Raw genomic sequence first — 25,197 nt, 5'->3', positions numbered from 1 at the left:
GATCAATTCCAAAACTTTTCCAGTACTGGAAAAATATTTTTCAAATTTCAAAATATTTCCAGGAATTTCATGACCGTGGGAACCCTGCTACTACCATACGACGATCAACTAAATCTTGAGATACAGGGATCCTTGGTGTCATAAACAACTGTTGACGTTGTGATGATGACGTACGTGGGCATAAAGCGGTGACAGACAGACCCGCAGACAGACAGATACCAGGCACGTGCACACATAGACATCAAAGGGGGCTTGAGCCCCTGCCCTTTTACCCGCTTCTAAAAAGTGCCCTCTCAAGACCATGAATGCAGTTTTTGCCATGGTGAAAGAAATGCAAATTTGCCTCTCTTTCCATGCCATACCTGAAGGCAGCATTCAAGAGAATTGCCTCGACCAAACTCTCCTGAACTTGAAACGCAGCATCTTATGTTGAAAGAATTGCCCTCTGTGTAGAAATCCCTGCCGTATGCCACATCTCCAGTATTGACTTGATTATGCTTAGTTCAGTGTGAAAAGGCTCACGATGCATTGTGAGCTTGGAGGTCTGCTATTTTCGATATTTTCACCAAAAGGCCCTTTTAGAAATGTCAGCCCCTGCCTCTCTAACATTCTCTGCATGTCCCTGACAGATACAGACAGACATTTCTTGTATTTCTCTGTAAAGGATAGGAGTTCTGTTGTGCACACTACCACTTATACTGCATTGGTGCAGACACACAAACATGACACATTGCTTGGCCAGTCTGTGAGGCCGATGTTGTTGTCTTGTCTTGTCGATCAGGGAATCCGATGCCTACACCCTACTGTACTGTATTTTTTGCAAAACATTGGCAGTATGTGAGGCTGAAACATAAAAAAAAAAATACCGGTATGGTCCTTTCATTTGGTTTTCCATGATGGATGATTGATTGATTGATTGATTGATTGATAGATAGATTCAGGGGCGGCCTTAGTAATCTGGAGGCCCGTTTCAAGAGCTATTGATGAGGCCCCCCCACACCACCGCCAGCACACCCAGGCCACAGTAGCCACGCAACAATCACACACAGAAGTTGACTTATAGTCAATGACTGCCTGCTATTTATATATTATTATTATATCACTACATAATGTTATAGCTTTGACCTAAATGGCGTTATATTAACAAGGTTATATGATTATTAAAAAGTGTTATACGTGTGTTGCAAGTTGAACAAGGCTTGCTGGCTAGCTCTTGGAGGCCCCCTGGTGGCTGAGCCCCATTTCAATTGAAACTGGTGAAACATAGCTAAGGCCTCCCCTGGATAGCTTGCTACAGCTGCCTTATAGTAAATGGCAAGTAAAGCTCCCCACTGAATGTCTGGGAATATACGTGATTGATTTCACCAGCAAACATCTAGAGGAGGCAAACCTTCAGTAATCTCTCGCTTTCATTCATTCACTCCTATTCCGCCTTTACCCAAACCCTCCTATTCGGGTCTGGTCCACACTCACCGCTTCTTCTTTTCCCTTCATCCTTCTCTCATGCCTTCCCTTAACGGTTAAGGTCTGAATACACATTATTGTGTATCATTATTTTATGCTTTAACTATTGAAAAATAGCAGATATACAAGCTCACAGCGCGGCACCGAGTGCTTGTAGATCTGCTATTTTTGAAAAATCGTGAAAATTAGTGTGTCTTTTGAATCCTTCTAAGTCTAAGATTTTTTGAAAAACCTATGTTTCTATGTCAGCAATCTGGCCAGCCATCGTCAAAGAAAAGGTCCTTTTCACTTCAACTGGAGCTCAGTTAGTCTGTTCTTGAGAGACTACTATGTCAGTGGTTCTCAAACCTTTTCATGTGAAGGACCCCCAAAATGATATTTATCTGGCCACGGACCCCCATCTCAACATATCTAGTTCCAGGGACCACCCCAGAAGCAAAACGTCGAGTTACAAACGTTTGCTTTAAAAATACATATATTCAAAGATTTGCACAAATTTTCACGACTTTTTCAAAAAATAGCAGATCTACAAGCTCGCAGCGCGGCACTCGGTGCCGCGCTGTGAGCTTGTATATCTGCTATTTTTCAATAGTTAAAGCATTCAATAATTCTAGGCCTAAATTTAACTGCCGGTCATCTAAAGCCAGGGATTGTTTTTGTATTAAAAAAAAAGATGAATGTGGGCCAGTCATTTAAAGCATTGTTACACTTTAAGGTCTATTTAAACAGCTCTCTGCAGTCTGCATTGAAGGCCCCTCTGCTTTAGATCTCTCTCTGGTCTGATAATCACCCTGCCTGCCAGAGTGAATGCCCTCCTACGAGGCTGTTCCACCAGAGAGCTGCTCCAGTTCACAGACCTTCGTGCCCTTGTCCTCCTGTCTCACCCGACAATCACCTGGCTTCAGTTCCCAAATGCTCACCGTGTGGAGTTTTAATCGAACAACGTGTTATTAGGGCTGTGTCACGGTTATGACATTTTACACGACGATTCATTGTCACTGAAATAATTGCGATTAACAATTTAATTGTGTTTTTGTCATTGAAAATTACAAAAACACACAGTCGAAATTACATTTCTGTTTGGCTTTTAGGCTTTCAAGTTGCACATGGTAGATATGACACATAACCTAAATATACAAAGAAGTTATTGACATATTCGACAACTTTACACTTAAAAAAGAACATTGATAGTGGAAATAGCCGATCTACAAGCTCACAACGCGTCGCGATGCGACGTGTTGTGAGCTTGTAGATCTGCTATTTCCACTATTTTTTACTTAAAAAAAGATATATGAACATTTTTCAACATGGACACGATTATGACGATTATGAAAAATAATCGCGATTATGTCAAATAATTGCGATTAGACGATTATGTAATAATTGTGTCAGCCCTATGTGTTATTCAAATAGCTTTAATTTGGCCCCTGCATGAGGCAGACGACATACGGGGGAAAGATGGACTCTTGATTCCCAGTTCATTTGAGGATGAGTGATGACCGAAGAGCTAGTTTGGCAGTACATTACTGTATATGTCATCAGCAATCGGGGGGAGAAGAATCAGGGCATAGGGATAAGACCTGAGTATCTGTAGTGTCAGGCCTACATTTCCCTAAAGGTAGTTCTTCATTGTAGAATCGTTACATTCCTGAGAGCTAAGTGGCTCTCAGCCAAGGGCTAAGAGAGGCGGCTGAGTTGGAGCAAAATGCTATCTTGGTGTTATTGTTGCAACACTGCCTCCGAAAGCCCCTCCTCCCCTCCGCTTAGTTAAATATTGAAGAAATCTCTAATCTGTTAACTGCCTGCACCTCTCATGGCACGCCAGCGCCTAGCCGGGTTGTGATTTAGGAACATTTCTTAAGGGGGTATATAGCAAGCGGCATTTCAGCACTACAACGGTCTTCTATTTTTTATATTCTTTTATTTTCATTCCATTGGCAGGAACCACAGTATTCTGTGGAGCGTGGCAGTGGCTATTACTTTTTTATGGCGCTTGGCAAGCCGAGGTGTGAAGAGAAGATAGAAGCACTGCCCCTCTCTCACAGAGGCCCGGGCACAATTACTGCATATAATATTACAAGTCACATGACTGGCACTGTGTGCTGCATGCACAGTATACCGTGGTATGAAGCAGTTGTGGTGAAATTTAGTAGGAAGCATTGTTGTTCTATTGTGAAATCCTGAAATGCCATGTCTAAGGACTTCAAGAGAAATAGCTCCTCTTCTGCAAAAGGAGACCAGGTTTTCTTTTCTTTTTTTGGGACTAGAAATCAAATTGTGTCCTGCACTGTAAGCAAACCACCCTCCAGACAAGGGCCATTTATTTGAAGAAAAGCCCAGCATCATTTGCTCAGATGCTCGAGTAAGCCTCAGTATTCTCAGGAAGCATATCGTCGTTGTCGGGCGGAAACCTCGTATCTCCAAGTTTCAAATTTGTACGTTCTTTCGCAAAGTAAATCCCTGCTTCATCGTACAAGGCCGTCACACAAAAGTAGTGAAAACAGCAGATCTACAAGCACACAACGCCTCGCGGTGCGAGGCGTTGTGTGCTTGTAGATCGGCTGTTTTCACTAGTTTAAATCATTTTTAAAATGATAAATGCAAAACGAACGGTTTTGGACATACACGTTTTTCACCCGACAACGACGATATTGGCTGCCTCTGTGTCATATGCTGAATGCACAGCTGCGGGGAAATAATTCACAAGAGTGCCATTTTGCGCTTGACTGCTGAAGCAGTCGTGTGACTATTGAACTACTCCATCAAACACACCAGTCTATGAATGGTTTCAATCCACAGTTTCTAACATAGTACTGTAATTTATTATAACATAATGCACTCTCCTCACCTCACCTCACCTGACCTCACCTCACCTCATATCTCTTGCCTCTCTCCTCTCCATTCCCCTCTCGTCTCTTCTCATTAACGTTGACTTAATTGAAAACTCATTCTTAAATGTTCCCAGTGGATGTGAGAATGACTGTGGGCCAATGAGCCATCCCTCTGTGGGTTGACACAGAGCTAGAGAGTTATAGCGGACCCAGATTAGAACAGTTAAGGCCAACCGCTGCCTCATTAGTTACACAGCCGAGATACTCCTGCAAAATGCTGGGGTTTATTGAGCCAAAGAGAATTTCAGAGGATGATGTTACTGTTGGAATGTACTCATATGCTGTAATATAGGCTATGTCATCACTATGATGTTTCAGTTTATGCCTATATATATATATATTCAACAACAATTCTACACAAGTGTCTTTAAAGACCAGCTTACATATCGTGATGTATTTTCTAGTGAAACAGTGGCCTGCCTGTTTGGGCCGAAGCGCAACAGAGCAGGCAACCCCCGTACGTTGACTGTCTGAGGGTATTTTAACCCAGCTATGAGGTCTGATTTGGGCATTGGCAAGTAGCATGACATGTCTCAATATCACGTCGGTCCACAAAGTAAAACAAATATCTACATGGTAGAAGCAAGTTTCTTTTACTGCATTGCCTATTTCTCACTTCAAATGTTTTCAGAAACCAATTTTATCACTGTTCAGCATGAGAATTGTTGTTTCGTTTTGCAACACGGTCTGCCAAGTTTCTAATGAACAGAATCTAGTGTCTAGCTGTAGAACTGTTGATGACATGATGACCACCTATTCATTTAAATGAAACTTGGTGTCTAGCATAATGAATCACTGCATGTTATGATTTTATTGGTTAAAATTGTTTAGTGTGATTACAGTGTCTGTGTTTGTTAATTAAGATTGGACAGACTTTTGATATGAAGATTAAAAGAGGCCCCCCATTGTCTTTGCACCTATTGTTAACTATGTCCCCATTATGGCCATGGATGATATGCTCGCCTAACATTATTTTTCATCTCAGCTGGTCTTTAAACATCTTTGTTTTGTATTTTCCACGTTTGTCAAGAGTTAGCATCCCTACCGTGTCACCGGTCCCCAACAGGTACATCTGTCACGGTCACGGCAGACAGGAACAGCAGATGACAGGAACACAGACGCTGTCTGCACGGCTCATTGATCCAGCATGCCACTGACTGACTGATGGCTCATGCCTCGGTCCTGCTGAGAATACTGGTTCAGACAGATGTAGATGAAACTCGGGGTGAGAGTAGAGAGAGTCATGAGAGAATGGAGAAGCAATGAGAATTGAAAATGAGATTTTCTGATGACTGCCGTGCATTATTATTATAACTCCAGAGAGCATATTTTCCCCGTGCAAACTACCACACATACGAATGTGGACTCATCGGTTGCATGGAGGGCAGTTGAAGCTATAATCTGGGACTTACATTAAATGTGCTGTAAGTGATATTTTTGGGTTCAAACCAAAGGTGTTTTGTTTAACACAACGGAAGCCAAGGTTTCTAACATTTCTAGCTGTTGCTGCTGCCGTCGTTCACTTACGCTTTATTTTGAAGAGCCTCGGAAGCTTCGTGCGTGTGCACGTGAGTGTCCACTGACGATTGAGGAAGATAATCCATTTGTTTACAAACAATCCAAAACCGGGGCCGACCATCGCAGTAAAGTGTCGCCGTGAAAACAGGCAGATCTCTGCTTCCCTGGCGTTCTTTGCACCTTATTCATAGATAAAGCTGTTTTTATGTTTCAGCAATAGAATGGAAGTGTATGCAGCCTAGATCCTCCATTTTGTTTCTGTGCGAGCCACGGTATGACGTATGGACCAGGGTCTTTCACAGGGCACATAGCATGCGCGCAGCTGCACGCTGCACAGTTAACCCTTTATGTCGTTCCTCAACGGGATAACTGATTTTTGGCACAGCGACCTCCAGTGGCCTTATCTCATTACTGAACGTGTTTGGCTCCGTGGGTGTTAAAATGGTATAGCTCTATCTATTCTCATAATAATACTTTATATAGAGTGTTTTTCAAGTAACAGGTGTCTCCCCATTCCTCCAGCTCTTTAGTAAACACCAAATAGATTTTCAGGTGGGACACCAATTTCTCGACCATGATGTTGGACTGGTTGACAATATCAAAGTTATTTGAAGTAGAAGACGTGCCGGACTCTAGATGTGCCACCATCTTTACAATGTTGGTGTGTGTGTGTGTGTGTGTGTGTGTGTGTGTGTGTGTGTGTGTGTGTGTGTGTGTGTGTGTGTGTGTGTGTGTGCGTGCGTGCGTGCGTGCGTGCGTGCGTGCGTGCGTGCGTGCGTGCGTGCGTGCGTGCGTGCGTGCGTGAGTGCGTGCGTGCGTGTGTGTTTTGTTCCAGCGCGGGATATCCAAGCTTGGGAGTACGTTCCACTGGGTCCATTCCTGGGGAAGAACTTTGGGACCACCATCTCTCCCTGGGTGGTCCCCATGGAGGCCCTGATGCCCTTTGCTGTGCCCAACGCCGTCCAGGTCAGACCTGCACTCATCAATGCAGATGTGCATTTTTCACCTATTTGTACTGGGGGAACCAACACATGGGTGCCCACACGTACCTACAGTATATAATATCACCTCCAGGGCTAATATTCAATACCACAAAGAGTGGTATCACATGTAATGGCAATCATAGATATACGATTTCTGACCATTTTTACTTTTTTCAATATAACAACGTCTTTCCAGTAGAGAAGAACTATGAACTGATCTAAGTCAGTGTTAATTGCGACCGAAGGTCGCATATACTCTGAAGAACCGTGTCACTTGAGTGTCCTTCCTTCCTTCCGTATCCTCGTGACCGTCCGTATCCTCTGTGATGTCAGTGTGATGTCAGCGAGTTGTGACATCACTTCCTGTACAGGGCGGCTACACGAAATGTGGATAACACTATATATGGAGATAGTCCAGTCCATCATGTCATATGGGACTACCGTCATAGAAAGTAGCCATTGTTAGGCCGGAGTCATTGGCTGTCTAAACATGGAGATGTGGATAACACTATATATGGAGATAGTCTAGTCCAATATGTCATATGGGACTACCGTCATAGACAGTAGCCATTGTTAATCCGGAGTCAATGGCTGACTGTCTGTACAGGAAGTGATGTCACATGACATCCTTTTTATGCCCATATATGAGTCCTAACATGGAGGTGTGGATAACACTATATATGGAGATAGTCTAGTCCAATATGTCATATGGAACTACCGTCATAGACAGTAGCTATTGTTAGGTCGGAGTCAATGGCTGTCTGTCTGACTGTCTGTACAGGAAGTGATGTCACATGACATACTTTTTATGCCCATATATGAGTCCTTCTGTACCACATCTCCATGTTTAGGCAAACTCCACACAGAAAAGCCCTATCTCCAACCCAACCTAGGGTGTGAGCGATAGGGCCTTTCTGTGTGGAGTTTGCATGTTCTCCCCGTGTCTCCTAGGGTTGTTACCCTCACAAAAACATGAACAAACTCCCCCCAGAATGACAACAACTAGAATCGTCAGAGAAACGCTGTGGTTGGCCAGATGGTCAAGAATTGGCGCGACCTCGCCCTTTAGGGCGAGGTCATTTGGACCTATACATGGAGAAATGGAGCAAACCTGTTTGGCCTAAACATGGAGATGTGGTACAGAATGACTCATATATGGGCATAAAAAGTATGTCATGTGACATCACTTCCTGTACAGACAGTCAGACAGACAGCCATTGACTCCGGCCTAACAATGGCTACTGTCTATGACGGTAGTCCCATATGACATGATGGACTGGACTATCTTCATATATAGTGTTCTCCACATCTCCATGTTTAGGCCCTATCGCTCACACCCTAGGTGGGGTTGGCGATAGGGCCTTTCTGTGTGGAGTTTGCATGTTCTCCCCGTGTCTCCTAGGGTTGATACCCTCACAAAAACATGAACAAACTCCCCCCAGAATGATAACAACTAGAATCGTCAGAGAAACGCTGTGGTTGGCCAGATAGTCAAGAATTGGCGCGACCTCGCCCTTTAGGGCGAGGTCGCATGTCACCCTGAGGTCGCATTCCACCCTCAGGTGTCTTACTAGTTAGTACACACAACGGACTACATTAGTGCTATTTTAAACATTTGTGTTAAAGGACAACTTTTTACAACAAGGGTTCATATTTTAGATTGTAATTAGAGAAAATAAAAAGTGAGTGTTAAAATGTTTTAACTCATATAGTGCCAATCCCGAGAAGACTCGTGAAAAATACTTGAGTATCACATGGTGCCAATCCCGAGTATACTCGTGAAAAGTAATATATTACTGTAACGGCGGATACATTACCGAGAACAATGGCCGGAGGTCCGGAGACGAAATCCGTCGCTGATTTCGCATCATCACGGCTCCACGAGCACAAAATAGTCCCATCCATAACATTGAGGTGGACGGGGGATCTCATCTTTAATGTCCATTATCTCAAAACTACACTTTAGAAGCTAGGATGGAGGCAGATGCTCGCTTATGTTATACATGTATAAAAGCTCCCGGTCCGCCATTACACAACTCCACGTGGACAAGGATCGGTTCCGGCGCAGGACCCGATGACGTCAGACCGGAAGTGATTGCACTGTGGACTTCTGGCCTTCAAAATAAGATAACGGTGGTGATGCCAGCCTGAAGGTGGCATCGTGGACTTTATAATCCGTTAATTTCAGGGGCACTAAATGAGTTAATTTGCTTCGTTCTATTGTTTTATCGCGTTTACCATGCTAAAATGTGGGGCATGCGTACGCATGGGGGCATGCGTACAAGTGGTATTTAAATATGTACTAAATATGTATTTTTAGACACAGTAAGCCAGCAGTTTCTTTATTGCTATTTACAGTAACACTTCTAGCCCCCATAAGTCACATCCAACCATGAAAGGTTGTGTTGTATCTTGGGAATGGGCTTATTATGTGTAAAATGACATATTTAGCCATTTGTACGCATGCCCCCAACCACTGAAATAAGAATCTCTAAAACAATAGAAAGAAGTAAATGAAACAATTTTAACACCCATCTTTTATATTCTTTAATTACAATCTAAAATATGAACCCTTGTTGTAAAAAACCAAAGTTGTCCTTTAAACATTCACTGTTGAAGCACTGTATTTCTAGAGTTCGTGCTCAATGTACTGCCTGTTTTCCCTCTTCCTGTCCAGGACCCCAAGCCACTGCCTTACCTGTGCCATGACGATGCTTTTACCTTCAACATCAATCTGTTTGTGTCACTGAAAGGTACATCCATGCATGCACAAGTAAAACTACAGGCGCACAAACATACACATGAACAGTTGACGCACGCGCACGCACACACACACACACACACACACACACACACACACACACACACACACACACACACACACACACACACACCTCCCCCATGGAACGATGTGACCTTTCAGGTGTAAAGGTCTCAGCCTGCTCCCTGGACCCACTCCCCACCACCGTACCCACAAGTCATTAAAACTATAAACTCCCCCCTTTCCTCTGCTCATGTCTCTCCTCCCAAAACCTTGGCGCTGTCACACCCTTACTCAAAAACCCGGCTATTACCATAACAATTACCATCTCCAGCTCCAACTCTGTTCTGTCAAATGTGGAACATGTCGTTCCAAGCCAAACCACCACCATACCTGGAAACAAATGACCTCTGCGAACAATTTCAATGCATTTTCCGCTCCAAACATAGCACAGAGAGTGCCCTCAAAAAAGTGACTAATGACGCTCTGCTTTCCTTTGACACCAGCTCACTCAACATCCTCATTCTTTACCTCAGTGCTGCCTTTGATACCATTAACCATTCCACACTCATCTCACGCGTCACTGACAATGGCCTCTCCTAGTTCTAATCTTACCTCTCTGACACGCACGCACGCGCGCGCACGCACGCACGCACGCACGCACGCACGCACGCACACACACACACACACACACACACACACACAAGTGAAGGCCCTGAGGCCTTCTAGGATAATGAGTTACTATTAATGCCGTTTATGTCTGAGAGCTTAATCTAATAATGTGCCCTCTCTTTCTCTCTATCCATATCAATCTCTCTCCGTTTCGTTCTCTACGGTGTTCAATAGTTTACCACCTATACTTTCCCTGGGGTGAGATTTAAGTTGACAGGCTGTATTTCACTCCTCCTCCCACACACTGTATTATGCTTTCACTTATCGAATTATCTCTCTCTCTCTCTCTCTCTCTCTCTCTCTCTCTCTCTCTCTCTCTCTCTCTCTCTCTCTCTCTCTCTCTCTCTCTCTCTCTCTCTCTCTCTCTCACACACACATACAAGCGTGCGCACACACACACAGCCATTCAGTTGTGTGGTATTGAACAAGTAGTTATACAGCTTATCAATGTGTAAGTCTAGTGTTCTAAAGACTTTTCTCTGTTAGTGGAAATGATTGTTTACATTGTTTCAATTTTTAATGGGTCACAACCAGGCCTGGAATTTCGTCATTTTAGGGGCAAGGCCACTTGGCCTTTGGGGTTGTCAATTTTTTGAGGGCACAAAGGCCAAATGCCAGGGCAGGAAGGCCATCAAATAAAACAAGATTTTAGTCCATTGAAAGAATTTGTTGAATTTAAGGGTTAGGGATGATCACCTAATCTGCTGTGAAAATCCGATCAGCCCTGCACCAATCAAAGTCCCTGGATTGGTTTAAAGATGGGGACTCGGGAGTTACGATTTCAGAATCTCAACAAAAAAAACACTGGTGTCTACATGACAAGAAAGAGACAGAGGAGAAGTGGTACAGTTAACTGGGGCATTAAGGCCACTGTGGCCTCAGGTCATGCCATTGGGTTTGAGGGGCAAACTGAGGGGGCAAACTGAGGGGCAACGGCAGCCATGGCCTCCATGAAATTCCTGCCCTGGTCACAACTCCAGTAAAAATGATATAGATAAAAAAGATTTTTAATTTATTTATTGATTTTAAAACAAAAAACAAACAGATCTAAGAAATTCCATAAATTTTAGGTCCCTGGCAAACATGTAATCTCTCTTGCGGGTCTCTCGACCTGAAAGGTTTGGGAACCACTGGTCTACAGCAGTGGTTCTCAACCTGTGGGTCGGGACCCCCAGGGGGGTCGCCACATTATTTGGGGGGTCCCCAGATGATTAACTTAATGTGCAACATTGTTTTCTCACTCGACAGTAAACAAACCAACATAAAGTTTAAGTGTATAGAGGGTATCTGCGTATTTCTAAAGTGACAAATTGTCAAATATATAGAGGCAGAAATTGTTGTGAGCATGTAGATCTGCTATTTTCACAATAGAACCGTGTTATACAAAATGTAATGCCTCAACTCTTAGTGCTCGTCAGGGTGGGGGTCCCCAGTTAAAATATGATTATTTTGGGGGTTGCGGCCTGAAAAGGTTGAGAATCACTGGTCTACAGTACATAATTATGTTGTCTGTTTTTCTAGGGGAAGACATGACAGAGGCATCTACCATATGCAAGTCTAACTTCAAGGTAAGAATGTCATACTGCATGATTAACATGAGACATGTGGACATATGGAATGCAGGTCTGCTCTGCGTTTACCCGCTGGTCAACTGAAAGTGGATAACTTTAGTTTGAGTTACGGTACCAGCCAGTACGCTGTACCATTCTGTGAATCACTCTTTGTCACATTTTATACGGTATAGTTTGTTCTCTGTTTTGTTGTGCGTTAGTGAGGCCGTGTGGAATTCATGACCTTGAGGTTTATTTGGCCTTATCACCACCAGGCCCGAAGGCCAGGGACAGAGATTGTGGGCCCGATTTTGCTCCCAAGTCACGCTGCCCACTATTTGGGGATTTAATAATAACTAATAATAAAACTTTATTTGTATAGCACCTTTCATGACATGAAATGCAGCTCAAAGTGCTTTACAGAGCATAACATGAAGCACAAGTGCTTAACAGAGAAAGAGTAAAATAAAATAAAAAATACATAAAAAAGAAATAATTAAAATGATTACAATAAAGCAAGAAAAAATAAAAGCCTAGAACATTGAAGAACAATTTCAGAGCAGTGCGGACGTCAATAGCAGCACAGGGATTACAAAATTCAGCTAAAAGCAAGAGTAAAGAAATAGGTCTTGAGCTGTGCTTTAAAGCTATCCACCGAGGCTGCCTGTCTTAGGTGTAGTGGGAGTTTATTCCAAGCTGTCGGTCCATAGAAGCAGAAAGCTGCTTCACCATATTTTTTATATGTCATTGTTGGCGCCTCAAGTAGGTCTGCACTAGAGGACCTGAGTGGGCGGGTTGGAACGTATCTATGCAGGCAGTCATAGAGGTACGAAGGTGCCAGACCATTTAGATCACGCAAGGGTCGTTCCTGTGGACGAGTTGCTATCTTGCGACACCAGCCTTATCCCTAAAACACCTGTGCTACCAGTTACATTATACATAGGTGTGTTTTGGGCATTACATTAATACAAAACTATCAACATGCCCAGGTGCCATTGCCTCTAATAGCAGGCTGTGCAAACCGTTGTGCCAAGTCCTACACTCTCCCCCTGTCTGCCCATGGAAGAGAGAAGAGGCAGTCCAACATTGATTACCACGACATTGATTGTAACATACAATGTTTCGTCCCTTAAACAGCACCTGTATTTTTTTTTAATATATTTTTATTGGTTTTTGAAGATTTCTTTTAAGTATAGTACATAAAGACAAAGACATTCACACTCACACACGTTCACACACATACCACCTGCACATGCCTATTTAAAGTAATATTGATAATAATACATAGTTCCCATACATTATTTACAAAGATATTCTTTAACCATATATATATATATATATATATATATTACATTAGGTAGTTATTTCCATGTCATTCATATACATCTCCCACAGCTGTTCCAAATCACTCTGTCTACCCCACACTTTATATGTCAACCTCTCCAGCCCGATAGAATTCATGAGTTCCCAATGCCACATCCTGAATGTTGGGGCTTCAACACTTTTCCAGCATAATGCCACAGCTCTTCTAGCTTGCAGAAGACCAAAGTCTAAGATTTTAGCTAGCTTCGCTGACTGTGTAAAGTTCTTTGGATGAATTCCGAGTATACAGAGTTTAGCACTTAGTGGAACTGTGATTTTAAAGATTCCTGACAGACATTTCATGACATCATTCCAAAAAAATTGCATCTTAGAACACTCCCACATAGAGTGAAATAAAGCACCTGTAATTACCCTAACCCTAATTACCCAATGTGCTAGAGGTGCCTGTGCATTTGGCAGAGCCACTCATGTCTCCTCCCCCCAGATGTCTCCTAGACCTAGACCAGGCTGCCTTGCCACAGTAACTCAGAAGGGCACATTCACAAAGAATGCATTGCGCCTGTTATTTGCTTAAATGTCCGATTCACAAAAGATATTGTGCTAATGATATACGCAAACAGGCCCATAACCTTTTGCAGCTGAGTTCAGTTTTTCCCTGGTTTTGTGTCTGATTGCAATTATCCATCTGTGTAAATGGTGGCTTTGCACCACACTATTTATTTGTGCAAGCCTGCTGATGCCTCTTTGATTGAGTTTGTGGAGCTGGTGCTGAGGCGTAGCAAAAGCCTAAAAATGCACAATGCAAGTGCTGCAATCCAAACAGTTAATTTTATTAGAGAAAGTAGACTCGACCATCAGCAATATGATAGTCTTGTCTGAAAATAATATTTGAGCAGAAGGGCTGTGCTCGAACGTTAGGCTACTGTACAGGATTTTAAAACCCATTTAGAACGTTATTATTATTTTATGCTTTAACTATATGCTTTAACTATTGAAAAATAGCAGATATACAAGCTCACAGCGCGGCACGCGAGCTTGTAGATCTGCTATTTTTGAAAAATATTGAAAAAATTGAAATTTGAAACCGATTCTATAAGTGTCTTTTGAATCCTTCTAAGATTTTTTGAAAAACCTATGTTTCTATGTCAGCAATCTGGCTGGCCATTGTCAAAGAAAAGGTCCTTTTCACTTAACACATCGAGTGCCCGGATGTATGACGTGTGTGTGTTGCTGGTGCCCATGGCAACGCGTCATTCTACCTACCGGCGAGAGTACTGGCGAGAAAAGTAATCCGAGTAAATGTAATCGGAGTATGTCCTGTTTATTTCGCGAAAATCTTTTCTTTCAGTCAGGACCGTTTTTTATCATTTCTAAGCCACATTGTTTGTGTTATGGCAGGTAGAAGAGGCTGCCGTTTTGAAATGAAAGTGATTTAAAAGCTAGATTAGGAGAAAACCACGTTTTTGTGCAGCCGTTAGACAGGAAGTCAACGAGACACACAGCGCGTCCGGGTGACGTAATTGCGCGCTGCATGTTGGGAAATGGAGTTTGTGTCATCACCGCGGCAGCCAAGTGCAGTAGCTACAGTACAGTATAGTTTACTGTACAACGCGTCAAACGCGTCGTGGGCCTCCAGCGACATCAAAGAGATTGGCTTGTAGACACCACGTGGGCACCCGATGTGTTAACTGGAGCTCAGTTAGTCTGTTCTTGAGAGACTACTATGTCAGTGGTTCTCCAACCTTTTCATGTCAAGGACCCCCAAAATGATATGTATTTGGCCACAGACCCCCATCTCAAAATATCTAGTTCCAGGGACCACCCAGAAGCAAAATTTGAGTTACAAACGTTCGCTTTGAAAATACATATATTTAAAGATTTGCACACATTTTCACAACTTTTTCAAAAATAGCAGATCTACAAGCTCGCAGCGCGGCACTCGGTGCCGCGCTGTGAGCTTGTAGATCTGCTATTTTTTACTGGTTAAAGCATTCTAGGCCTAAATGGGTTAAATAATGACATTGACAGTACATTTTCAAGGCTCTATCTATGACCGTGGAGGAAATCCCACACATTTTGACTTCAATTTTGACCAAAATGTCACCAGAGTGTCAAAATTGGATCCAGAGATTAACTGCAACATATGAGACCAAAACACCTTACTACAGAATTAGGAGGGAGTGTTCATGAACGGAGCAACAATGTGCAAATATTCAATCTCATTCGTGAAACGTGAGTAGGCTATTATGATAGGGTTTCAAGTGTGAGTGAGCATGTCCGGGGCGGCATAGCTCAGGGTAGAGAAACCGTTATTAGAGCACGAAGGGTTCCCGAAGGGTTCCCAGTTTGAATCCGGGCTCCCCCTGAGTTAATGTCGTAGAGAACTTGAGCAAGACTCTGAACCCCTAGTTGCTCCCGGTGAGTAGGTTGGTGCCTTGCATGGTTTTCTCTGCCACCGGTGTATGAATGTGTGCGTGAATGGGTGAATGTAATGCACAATCTATGTAAAGCGCCTTGGATAAAAGCGCTATATAAATGCACCATTCACCATGTCCATGAACATAGTGGCATTCATCGTTTATATTATCATCTGAATTAGTTGTTTGGCTTTTGGAATCGTTTATGAGGTATTATGCTGACATGGCTTCTACTTGTAATTGTCCTATTCTTTGTGTAAAATCAATAGTTTACAGAGTGCCAGACCTCAAGTGAATTAAAAAACAAATGTGTATGCATAAACTCAATGTGTATGTCATAGAACACTTAAGGTGCTTATAGGCTTGCTGAAAAGCCATTGGATGCTTGAGCACAGTAGGCAGAAAGCTGTACACACATTTAGGGGTGGGCGATATGGTGATAATTATCGTTGTGACGATACAATGTCTCCACGATATGCCTTTTCAGAGGTATCGTATATATCGTGATACAATTGAGGGAGCCTTGTAAGAAATCCTGTTTAATCGTTAATACAGAGATTCATTGCAGAATTCAATTTAAACCTGCATTTTGGTCTAAATCAGTAGTTCTCAAACTTTAAAATGTCAAGGTCTCCACTTAACTCTGACAGTATACAAATGAAAAGTTTCATTTGTATGCTGTCAGAGTTACATACTTGTAAAGTTCAATTTAGACCTCCCAAAAGGAACCCAGAGAGTCTAGTTTTTGTCAAGTAACTTGGAAAAATAACCATAAAAACAAAGGTGAAAAAGAATCGTGATAAAATCGTGTATCGTGATACAGCTTGGGAAAATATCGTGATATTGTATTTTTCCATATCGCCCACCCCTACACACATGTATTAAGTATGAATGCAAATAATAGATATGCAGAATTACAGATATCGTTTAGTGGGTCGAAATGAGCTCTCATGAGCATGCCTGGCATGACCATGTCTTCGCCTGGCTACAATCACAAATCAAAATCTGGACGCGTCACCCCTTATGAATGCGCTTCAGTTACCAGCAGCCCTCTGAAGACTGGCTAACAACTTTCACTTGAACTGTGTGTGGCCATTAGCACTGGTGTTTGTGAATTGGATGTAGTTTTCGCAATGAGGCTCATTTGCATAGAAAGGGGAGAATTGTGACCCACATTTATGCATATTGAATTATTTAAATACATACAAAGCACTGAGATGCGCTTGGTGGGAGTGCAGTTAGGGTTGCATTTCACTCTTTGAAGTTGCTTTGAGAATTAGACAGATCTTTTTTTTTGCTATTTCTGCAAGGGTTTAGTGGGTGCACTGCTGAAGCCACACAATGCGAATTAGTCCTCCCACAGCTAAATGAATACAGATGGTTTTACAGGGTGGACTCTCCTTTCGAATGCCTCTTACTGATGAGAAGCAGAATGTTGTCCGACAAACAACCTCCTTTCCTCCATTTCTCTCTCTCGCACTTTTACTCCCTTCATCTGTTTGTTTTTCTCTGTGCCTCTCTCTCTCTCTCTCTCTCTCTCTCTCTCTCTCTCTCTCTCTCTAGTATATGTACTGGACTATGAAGCAACAACTTACTCATCACACGGTCAACGGTTGCAATGTCAGGCCTGGAGACCTGCTGGCCTCTGGCACCATCAGTGGGCCTGTGAGTATGTGTGTGTATGGCGTGAATCAAAACAGCAACGCGGTTTCGACAATGGAACAAGGGGGGAGCGATTGTTTTTGGTGGAGATGACGGAGGCACGCCAGCGTTATATTATAAACACAATCTGATCCAGCAATCATGACATAGGCTATTTATTATAATCACTAATTCACTATGTAGTGTCTTTAATTATAATTAAAGTAAAAATAGTCAAATAACAAACAAGGACAAATTGTTCTGCCCACAACCTTATCAAACCAAAATGCCTAAACTACTGTAAATGTAGGCCTATTATAACTATGATAATGGTTCTATTAGTCCCAATTATTAAGTATAATACTTGACCTTATAAATATAGAATGTTTATGATTATATATGTCATGAAACATCGCATAGTCGAGCGTTGCGAGTCTGCGATGGTCCCATGAGCTGACTCGGCGCCGTTACCGGGCCGGCTTATGTGCCGTCTGCCGTTATGGACAGAATAGTAAATCTTCATCCCCCCGAATTCCGTCACCTCCGCGCGGTCCAGGCGAACACAACGGAGCGCTCCCTACCTCCGGTTCAGCCAATCACAAGCTTCCACTGGCGATACCGCGTTGCTGTTTTGATACACGCGTGTGTATGCGTGAGTGAGTGCATGTGCGTGTGCGTGAGTGTGCCTCTGCCTGTCTGTCAAGTGTTTTAAGCTTTCCTTCCCTCGTGTGTGTGTGTGTGTGTGTATGTGTGTAGGATCCAGACAGCTTTGGCTCCATGCTGGAGCTGTCATGGAGGGGTTCAAAGACCATTGAGCTTGGTGAAGGACAAACCAGAACCTTTGTCAAGGATGGAGATGAAGTCACCCTCACAGGTACCTTTTACATTCCATATATCAGTCCACCTAAAAATGTTTTACGCACGCACGCACGCACGCACGCACGCACGCACGCACGCACGCACGCACGCACGCACGCACACACACACACACACACACACACACACACACACACACACACACACACACACACACACACACACACACACACACAAAGACCTCTCACTTCCACAACCATGAGAGGTTGATGTTTAAGCTGTTTTAGCTAAGCTACCTTATATATTACCAAATAGTAGCCCAGGGGCAAATAGCCGCCGGGCACCAAATACATTGTCTGACATTGATTAGCGCCTCGACCTACCGAACTGAGGAGAACCATGCAGAACAGACAGGTTTTGATGACAGAGGTTTGCTTATTTATATGTAGGATTGACATTGAAGGTTGGCATTTTTACCAGCTATGCACACATCATCACTAGGGTTCCTTTGTTTGTTCTTTGGCCTTGATCTCATCTTGGCCAGGTTGTCCTGAGTGCTGTCTCCCTTAAAACCCATTCAGAACGGGTACACAGTATTGTGTATCATTATTTTATGCTTTAACTATTGAGAAATAGCAGATATACAAGCTCGCAGCGTGGCACCGAGTGCCGCGCTGTGAGCTTGTAGATCTGCTATTTTTGAAAAGTCGTGAAAATTTGAATTTTGACCCGATTCTATAAGTGTCTATTGAATCCTTATGAGGTTTTTTGAAAAACCTCTGTTTCTATGTCAGCAATCTGGCCAGCCATCGTCAAAGAAAAGGTCCTTTTCACATAACTGGAGCTCAGTTAGTCTGTTCTTGAGAGACTACTATGTCGGTGGTTCTCAAACCTTTTCATGTGAAGGACCCCCAAAATGATATCTATTTGGCCACGGACCCCCATCTCAAAATATTTAGTTCCAGGGACCACCCAGGAGCAAAATCTGAGTTATAAACGTTCGCTTTGAAAATACATATATTCAAAGATTTGCACACATTTTCACGTCTTTTTCAAAAATAGCAGATCTACCAGCTCGCAGCGCGGCACTCGCTGCGAGCTTGTATATCTGCTATTTTTTAATAGTTAAAGCATCCAATAATTTTAGGCCTAAATGGGTTAACTGAAAGGCTGTTGATGCACGGTTTAGCGAGCCAACGGCACAACAACATTTGTCAACCTTTCTGCTCTTTCAGCTATATCTGGGATCCACCAAGATACTAACGCTGCTTTCCGCACCTTGTAAAAGTCTGAAAGCGATGTTTTACACCCCGCGGCAGCGGCAGAGGCCTCTTCCCTGTCTCTGTACAATGTAGCATTAATAATTCATTCTTTACGCTTCTCACTCGCAGTTTGCTGTGTCTCCTTTCTTCCTTTGTACTTGGCTGTCTTCCCTGCTCAGTGGTTCCCTTTACTGTCTGTCATTTTATTTGTCTTTTATTAAAAATAAATGTAAGTTTTATACTCAAAAGGAGGACAAAAAAAGTAGAAAACAAACACCTTCTTCTCTACGAGTAAGAAACCATGGGGTGACTTCATCTTAAAGTACCGTCCAAAAAGAAAGTTTCAACCAGTGTGCAGCAGAACACTGAGTCCCATATGATATACGGTTCAGTTGTGAATAAATAATATAACAAGGATATCAGACCACAGGAGGTTCTGGGGATATGCAGTACACCTAAAAAGGGGCACGTAATGTTCTGCACCATGCAGGACCTCACCACTGAAGCGCAATATCTGCCAACAGTATACCACATTTTATATTTCCGCTTATTTTGAGTGTGTGTGAGTGTGTGACTGTGTGTGTGTGTGTGTGTGTGTGTGTGTGTGTGTGTGTGTGTGTGTGTGTGTGTGTGTGTGTGTGTGTGTGTGTGTGTGTGTGTGTGTGTGTGTGTGTGTACCGTGGCCCTCTAACAATAGTGTTTTTGGTTAAACAAAGCGGGTGGGCCAGGGACCAAAGGCTGCAACACTGCTGATTGAAACCATAGTCAGTTCTTTGTAGTAGTCAAACACACACATATATATATATATTTTTTGAGCTGTGGTAAACCGCTCCATAGAGTGGCTGTGCGTGTGTCTGTAGCCACTTTTCCTCAGCGTTTTGCCATAGCAATGTGTTTTTCCTCAGCGTTTTGCCATAGCAATGTGTGTGTGTGTGTAGCCTGTATTACATCACCAATTACATCCTAGACCTAGTATATCCTAGTCTGAAGATGTTATGCAAGCACGACCACCGCTCACTTCACATTGGGTGTGATTTTTCCTTTCTATTTTGTCAGTAAAAGTTTCAAAACAGCACATATACATGTGCGACCCGTATAAAGGTTTGTTTGGGAAACACTGATGTGTGTGTGTGTGTGTGTGTGTGTGTGTGTGTGTGTGTGTGTGTGTGTGTGTGTGTGTGTGCGTGCGTGCGTGCGTGCGTGCGTGCGTGCGTGCGTGCGTGCGTGCGTGCGTGCGTGCGTGCGTGCGTGCGTGCGTGCGTGCGTGCGTGCGTGCGTGCGTGCGTGCGTGTGTGCGTGTGTGTCCTCTCCATCTGCAGGCTACTGTCAAGGCGATGGCTACAGGGTGGGCTTTGGACCATGCACAGGAACTATTCTCCCTGCCCTGCAACACTGAGAGCTCCACCAACCATCACCACCACCGTTAAAGCTTACACACACACACACACACACACACACACACACACTACAGGGACGTGCTGGGCCCCTGATTCAGCCCGGGAAAAAGAGTTGGAGAGGCCCTCATTGCGTGCTATAGAGAGAGATCTCTCTCTATAGCGCTGCTGCTACTCAAAGATTTGCCATTTCAGATCATGACAAGTGACAAGCCAGTGGGCCAATTACATGAGTTATATTTCGTCGTTGTCGGGTGGAAACCTTGTACACACACACACACAACCTTGTATCCAAAACCGTTTGATTTGTATTTATCATTTTAAAAATGATTTAAACTAGTGAAAACAGACGATCTACAAGCACACAACGGGTGCGAGGCGTTGTGTGCTTGTAGATCTGCAGTTTTCACTAGTTTTGTGCGACGGCCTTGTATGATGAAGCAGGGCTTTGCTTTGCGAAAAAAATTACAAATTTGAAACTTGGAGATCCGAGGTTTCTGCCCGACAGTGACGATTACTTTGTTGGCCGCCCAGCCCCCAAAATGGAACAAAGGACGACATTTTATTTTAATTTTTTTCCTAATGGCCGGCCTGGACCGGCTGGGAATGAACCGGCCGTTTGGGAGTTGTCCCGCTTTTCCCAATGGCCAGCACGTCCCTGCACACACACACACACACACACACACACACACACACACACACACACACACACACACACACACACACACACTCAAACGTGGTCTATTGTGTTAATAATTCGTGACATTTTCTACATATTCTGTTCATACAGTCTCAGAGAATTTGATAGACTTCGTTCATTGTAGCTTTTTGAAGGGACCTTTGTTAAGACGCTGTTACTGAAATCCTCTTGAACATTCCCCTGATCCTAAGTATTCTTCTCTATCAGGTCAGAGTATTGTTGCCAAGGGCAGTGTTACTGTATGTGCATTTCCTGAAATCCTTTTACATACATATCAATGTTTTGTCTCTTTTCTTGATCACACTGTTCTTCACCTTAGGTGTTTGGAAGTCAGTACCCTTTACTTTCTGTGTGGAGTTTGCATGTTCTCCTCCTGTCCCCTAGGGCAGTGGTTCTCAACCTGTGGGTCGGGACCCCCAGGGGGGTCCCCAAATTATTTGGGGGGTCCCCAGATGATTAACTTAATGTGCAATGTTGTTTTCTCACTCAACAGTAAACAAACCAACATAAAGTTTAAGAGTAGAGAGGGTATCTACACATTTCTAAAGAGACAATTTAAGGACTTTTTAATAATTCTAAAATGACAAATTAAATATTGGCCAAATTGTCAAATATTAGAGGCAACAAATTGTGAAAATAGCCGATCTACATGCTCACAACGCCTCGCGTTGCGAGGCGTTGTGAGCATGTAGATCTGCTATTTTCACAATAGAACTGTGTTATACAAAATGTAATGCCTCAACTCTTAGTGCTTGTCAGGGTGGGGGGTCCCCAGTTAAAATATGATTATTTTGGGGGTCACAGCCTAAAAAGGTTGAGAACCACTGCCCTATGGTAGGTACCCACCCAAAAAACATGCAGTAATCCTGGTCTTTATACTGCCTCCCCCTGGCCAGCCGGGGCGCCTGATGAAGGGGAAATGAACTGGTTGGAATAACGTGTTCCTTCCATGCGCTACATCCTACCGTGGAAACTCCCCCTGTCAGGTGAAAAGAAGTTGCTTGGACTCCTCGTGCCTTGAAGGAAGCATGAGGTCAGTCCGTTGCTCTAACCCACATTGGCAGAGGGAGAGTAGCACCCATGATTACAGCTTAGGCAATTGGCACTGGGTGAAAAATGGGTTACAAAATCACAATAATATGTCAGTAATATCTGACAAGTACCTGGGAGATCAACAGGTAAAATGATAATATCATGACATGTACCTGTCAATTTCCCAGTCTTGCACCTGGATTTTGCACCCATTTTTTGAAAATTGGACTGATACATTATGGATGTTCAGGCAGACAGTGGATGAAAGTAAGGCCATGGCTACACAGAGCTGGATATTTCTGAAGCTAGACATTTTTTGGTGCTTTTGGGGCTTGCAGCCACATGAAGCTGGATATTTCGGCCGCGAAGCTGGATATTTTTTAAACCGGATAAATAAGTGAAGACATTGAAAAATATCCGATTCACTGGATCCGTGTAGATATGGAACCCGGATATCTCTGAAGACTTAACTGTGTGTGTGCTTGTTAGATCTAGATATCTTTGTCGTGTGGACCTAGATATTTTTCTATGTGGATATCTGAAAAACCGGGATATATGAAATATCCAGCTCTGTGTAGCCATGGCCTATGTTACAGGCCGATGTATCCTTAAATTTTAAACACTGCAACAACCAATCATTGTAATTACTCCATGTATACTAGGATAGGCATTCATAACCTTTCAGCTTCAGCCTATTCCTTTTGATCACCTGTGACAATGAATAAGTGGATGTATGACCTGATAAATGTATGTGAGTGATCAAATAAACTAAACTAAACTACAGTACTCACTGTGGACTTTGGCACACCCCAAGGTTGGGAAACACTGCACTGAAATACTTTCTGAAAACAGTTTAGAAAAGAAATAGGCAATGCAGTAACAGAAGCTTGATTCAGCTCTACCTTGTTTGATATTTTGTTTTATTTGTGGACCGATATGACATCCATCAGGTCCTCATAGTACTCTCCATAGGCATAACTGGATACAAGACATTCATTTGCACACTAGATAGATAGATAGATTACCACAAGTAGTCCATGGGCCATACGAGATGTCGGTATCCAAAAGGTGGCAAAGGTTACCATGCATTTTTGAAAAGCTCTATGTCTGTAGATTATATTTTGGTATGATAACTTTTTCTGAGAGACAGCTAATTTGGTGTTATCAGCCGCTAGAGTCCCATTAACTTTACTATACAGAGGGAAAAAAAGCTAAAAACTGATATATATATATATATGAGGGGTCAAACTAGGGTTTTTTCATAATTTTGAATCCATTGCAAGCATTTGTTTTGCACGAAAAACATTCCTTGGGCTAAAACGGCCCCCACAAAAGTGTGAAAAGTGATGACTCACTTTTCATTACTAAACCATTGTCTTATGGGGCAGTTTTTAGCCCAAGGAATGTTTTTCGTGCAAAACAGATGCTTGCAATGGATTCAGAATCATGAAAAAAACCCTAGTTTGACCCTTTATATGCTACTTAAAGCAGATACATTTTTTGCTTCTTTTTCCTGTATAGTAAAGTTAATGGGACACAAACTCTTGCGGCTGATAACAACAATTTAGCTGTGTCTCAGAAAGGGTTATCATACCAAATTATAATCTACAGATATAGAGCATTTAAAAAATGCATGGTAACCTTTGCCACCTTTCGGATACCGACATCTCGTATGGCCCATGGACTAAAGGGGGTAAATCAGTCGCCCAGAGGCGGCACAGCAGTTAAAGGGCCACTTCACCTCTGGGACAACCAGATCTTATTTTATTGTTGTTTGGGACACGATCAACACAATCCTGCGTTATTTTTTGTGTTCAATATGTTTTTTGAGATATTTTAGTATTTCAGCATGTACTAGTGATGCGTTTTGCATCATATGATGCAAAACGCATCGTGATGCGTGATGCGTTTTGCATCATATGATGCAAAACGCATCACTGATGATGCAAAATGCATCACTAGTACATGCTGAAATACAAAAATATCTAAAAACACATGTTAAACACAAAAAATAATTCAGGATTGTGTTGATCGTGTCCCAAACAACAATAAAATAAGATTGGGTTGTCCCAGAGGTGAAATCACCCTTTAAGGTTACTCAGTTAACTCGGTACAACTATTGTTCCATTTAAGTTAGGTTACAGTTGTCCTTGCCAAGCGACCGTTGTGTGTCTCATTGTATAACTTGAGAGCAACCTGCACAAATGGCTTTCCCAGTCCCTCACACACACCTCCGTCCTGGGTAGTTTCCTCTCTTACTCCAGTATCCGAAGGTGGAGGGGGTGTCCGTCCATAGCTGGTTGGAAGCTCCAGTGGTTCAACCCTGTCCCCGTCTCTGTGATTGGCTGGGATACGCCCAGCCCCTGTTTCACTAGCAAATACGTCATGATATGGAAAATAAATACTTTAAAATAACATTTCATGTCTTCTCCCTTGTCTTTAAGTATCGCATTGCTGAGTTGGAACAATCCGGCGTATTACTTTACAGCTTCTTTTTTTCAAATAGGTAATTAGAGATAGCCTAGACAATGGATCGCATTTTTGTCGTGTCACGCCCTGTCTCGCACTGTCTCGTCACCTGTCACTGTCACCCTCCTTTCTTTGAAGGTGGCAGTGGCTCCGGAGGTGGAGCAGACATCTGGGCGTCGGAATGTTCTTCGTTCATTTGTGCGGTTCGTTGTGGGATTGAACTAGGATTGAATTATCCCCGGGCAGCCAGGACATTCAGCCACCTAGAACCCCAGGTTCTGCCGACCAGTGCTCCAAATAGTCA

General features: G+C 43.0%; 1 protein-coding gene across 1 annotated transcript in view; it reads left to right on the top strand.

Moving 5' to 3' along the window:
- Positions 1-24,839, top strand: part of fah (fumarylacetoacetate hydrolase (fumarylacetoacetase)) — a 36,861-nt gene extending 12,022 nt beyond the window's left edge. Inside the window, exons 9-14 of the mRNA XM_080730518.1 lie at positions 6,709-6,839; positions 9,534-9,609; positions 11,811-11,857; positions 17,143-17,244; positions 17,977-18,094; positions 20,618-24,839. Coding sequence (XP_080586644.1) covers positions 6,709-6,839; positions 9,534-9,609; positions 11,811-11,857; positions 17,143-17,244; positions 17,977-18,094; positions 20,618-20,694 — 551 coding nt within the window. The 3' untranslated portion in view covers positions 20,695-24,839. The remainder of the gene's footprint in view (positions 1-6,708; positions 6,840-9,533; positions 9,610-11,810; positions 11,858-17,142; positions 17,245-17,976; positions 18,095-20,617) is intronic.
- Positions 24,840-25,197: the final 358 nt, after the last annotated feature.

This window comes from Nannobrachium achirus (assembly GCF_963921795.1).
Source record: "Nannobrachium achirus genome assembly, chromosome: 7".
In the NCBI taxonomy this organism is placed as follows: domain Eukaryota; kingdom Metazoa; phylum Chordata; class Actinopteri; order Myctophiformes; family Myctophidae; genus Nannobrachium; species Nannobrachium achirus.
Note: the sequence above shows the minus strand (reverse complement) of the source record. Positions and strands in the feature narration are given on the sequence as shown.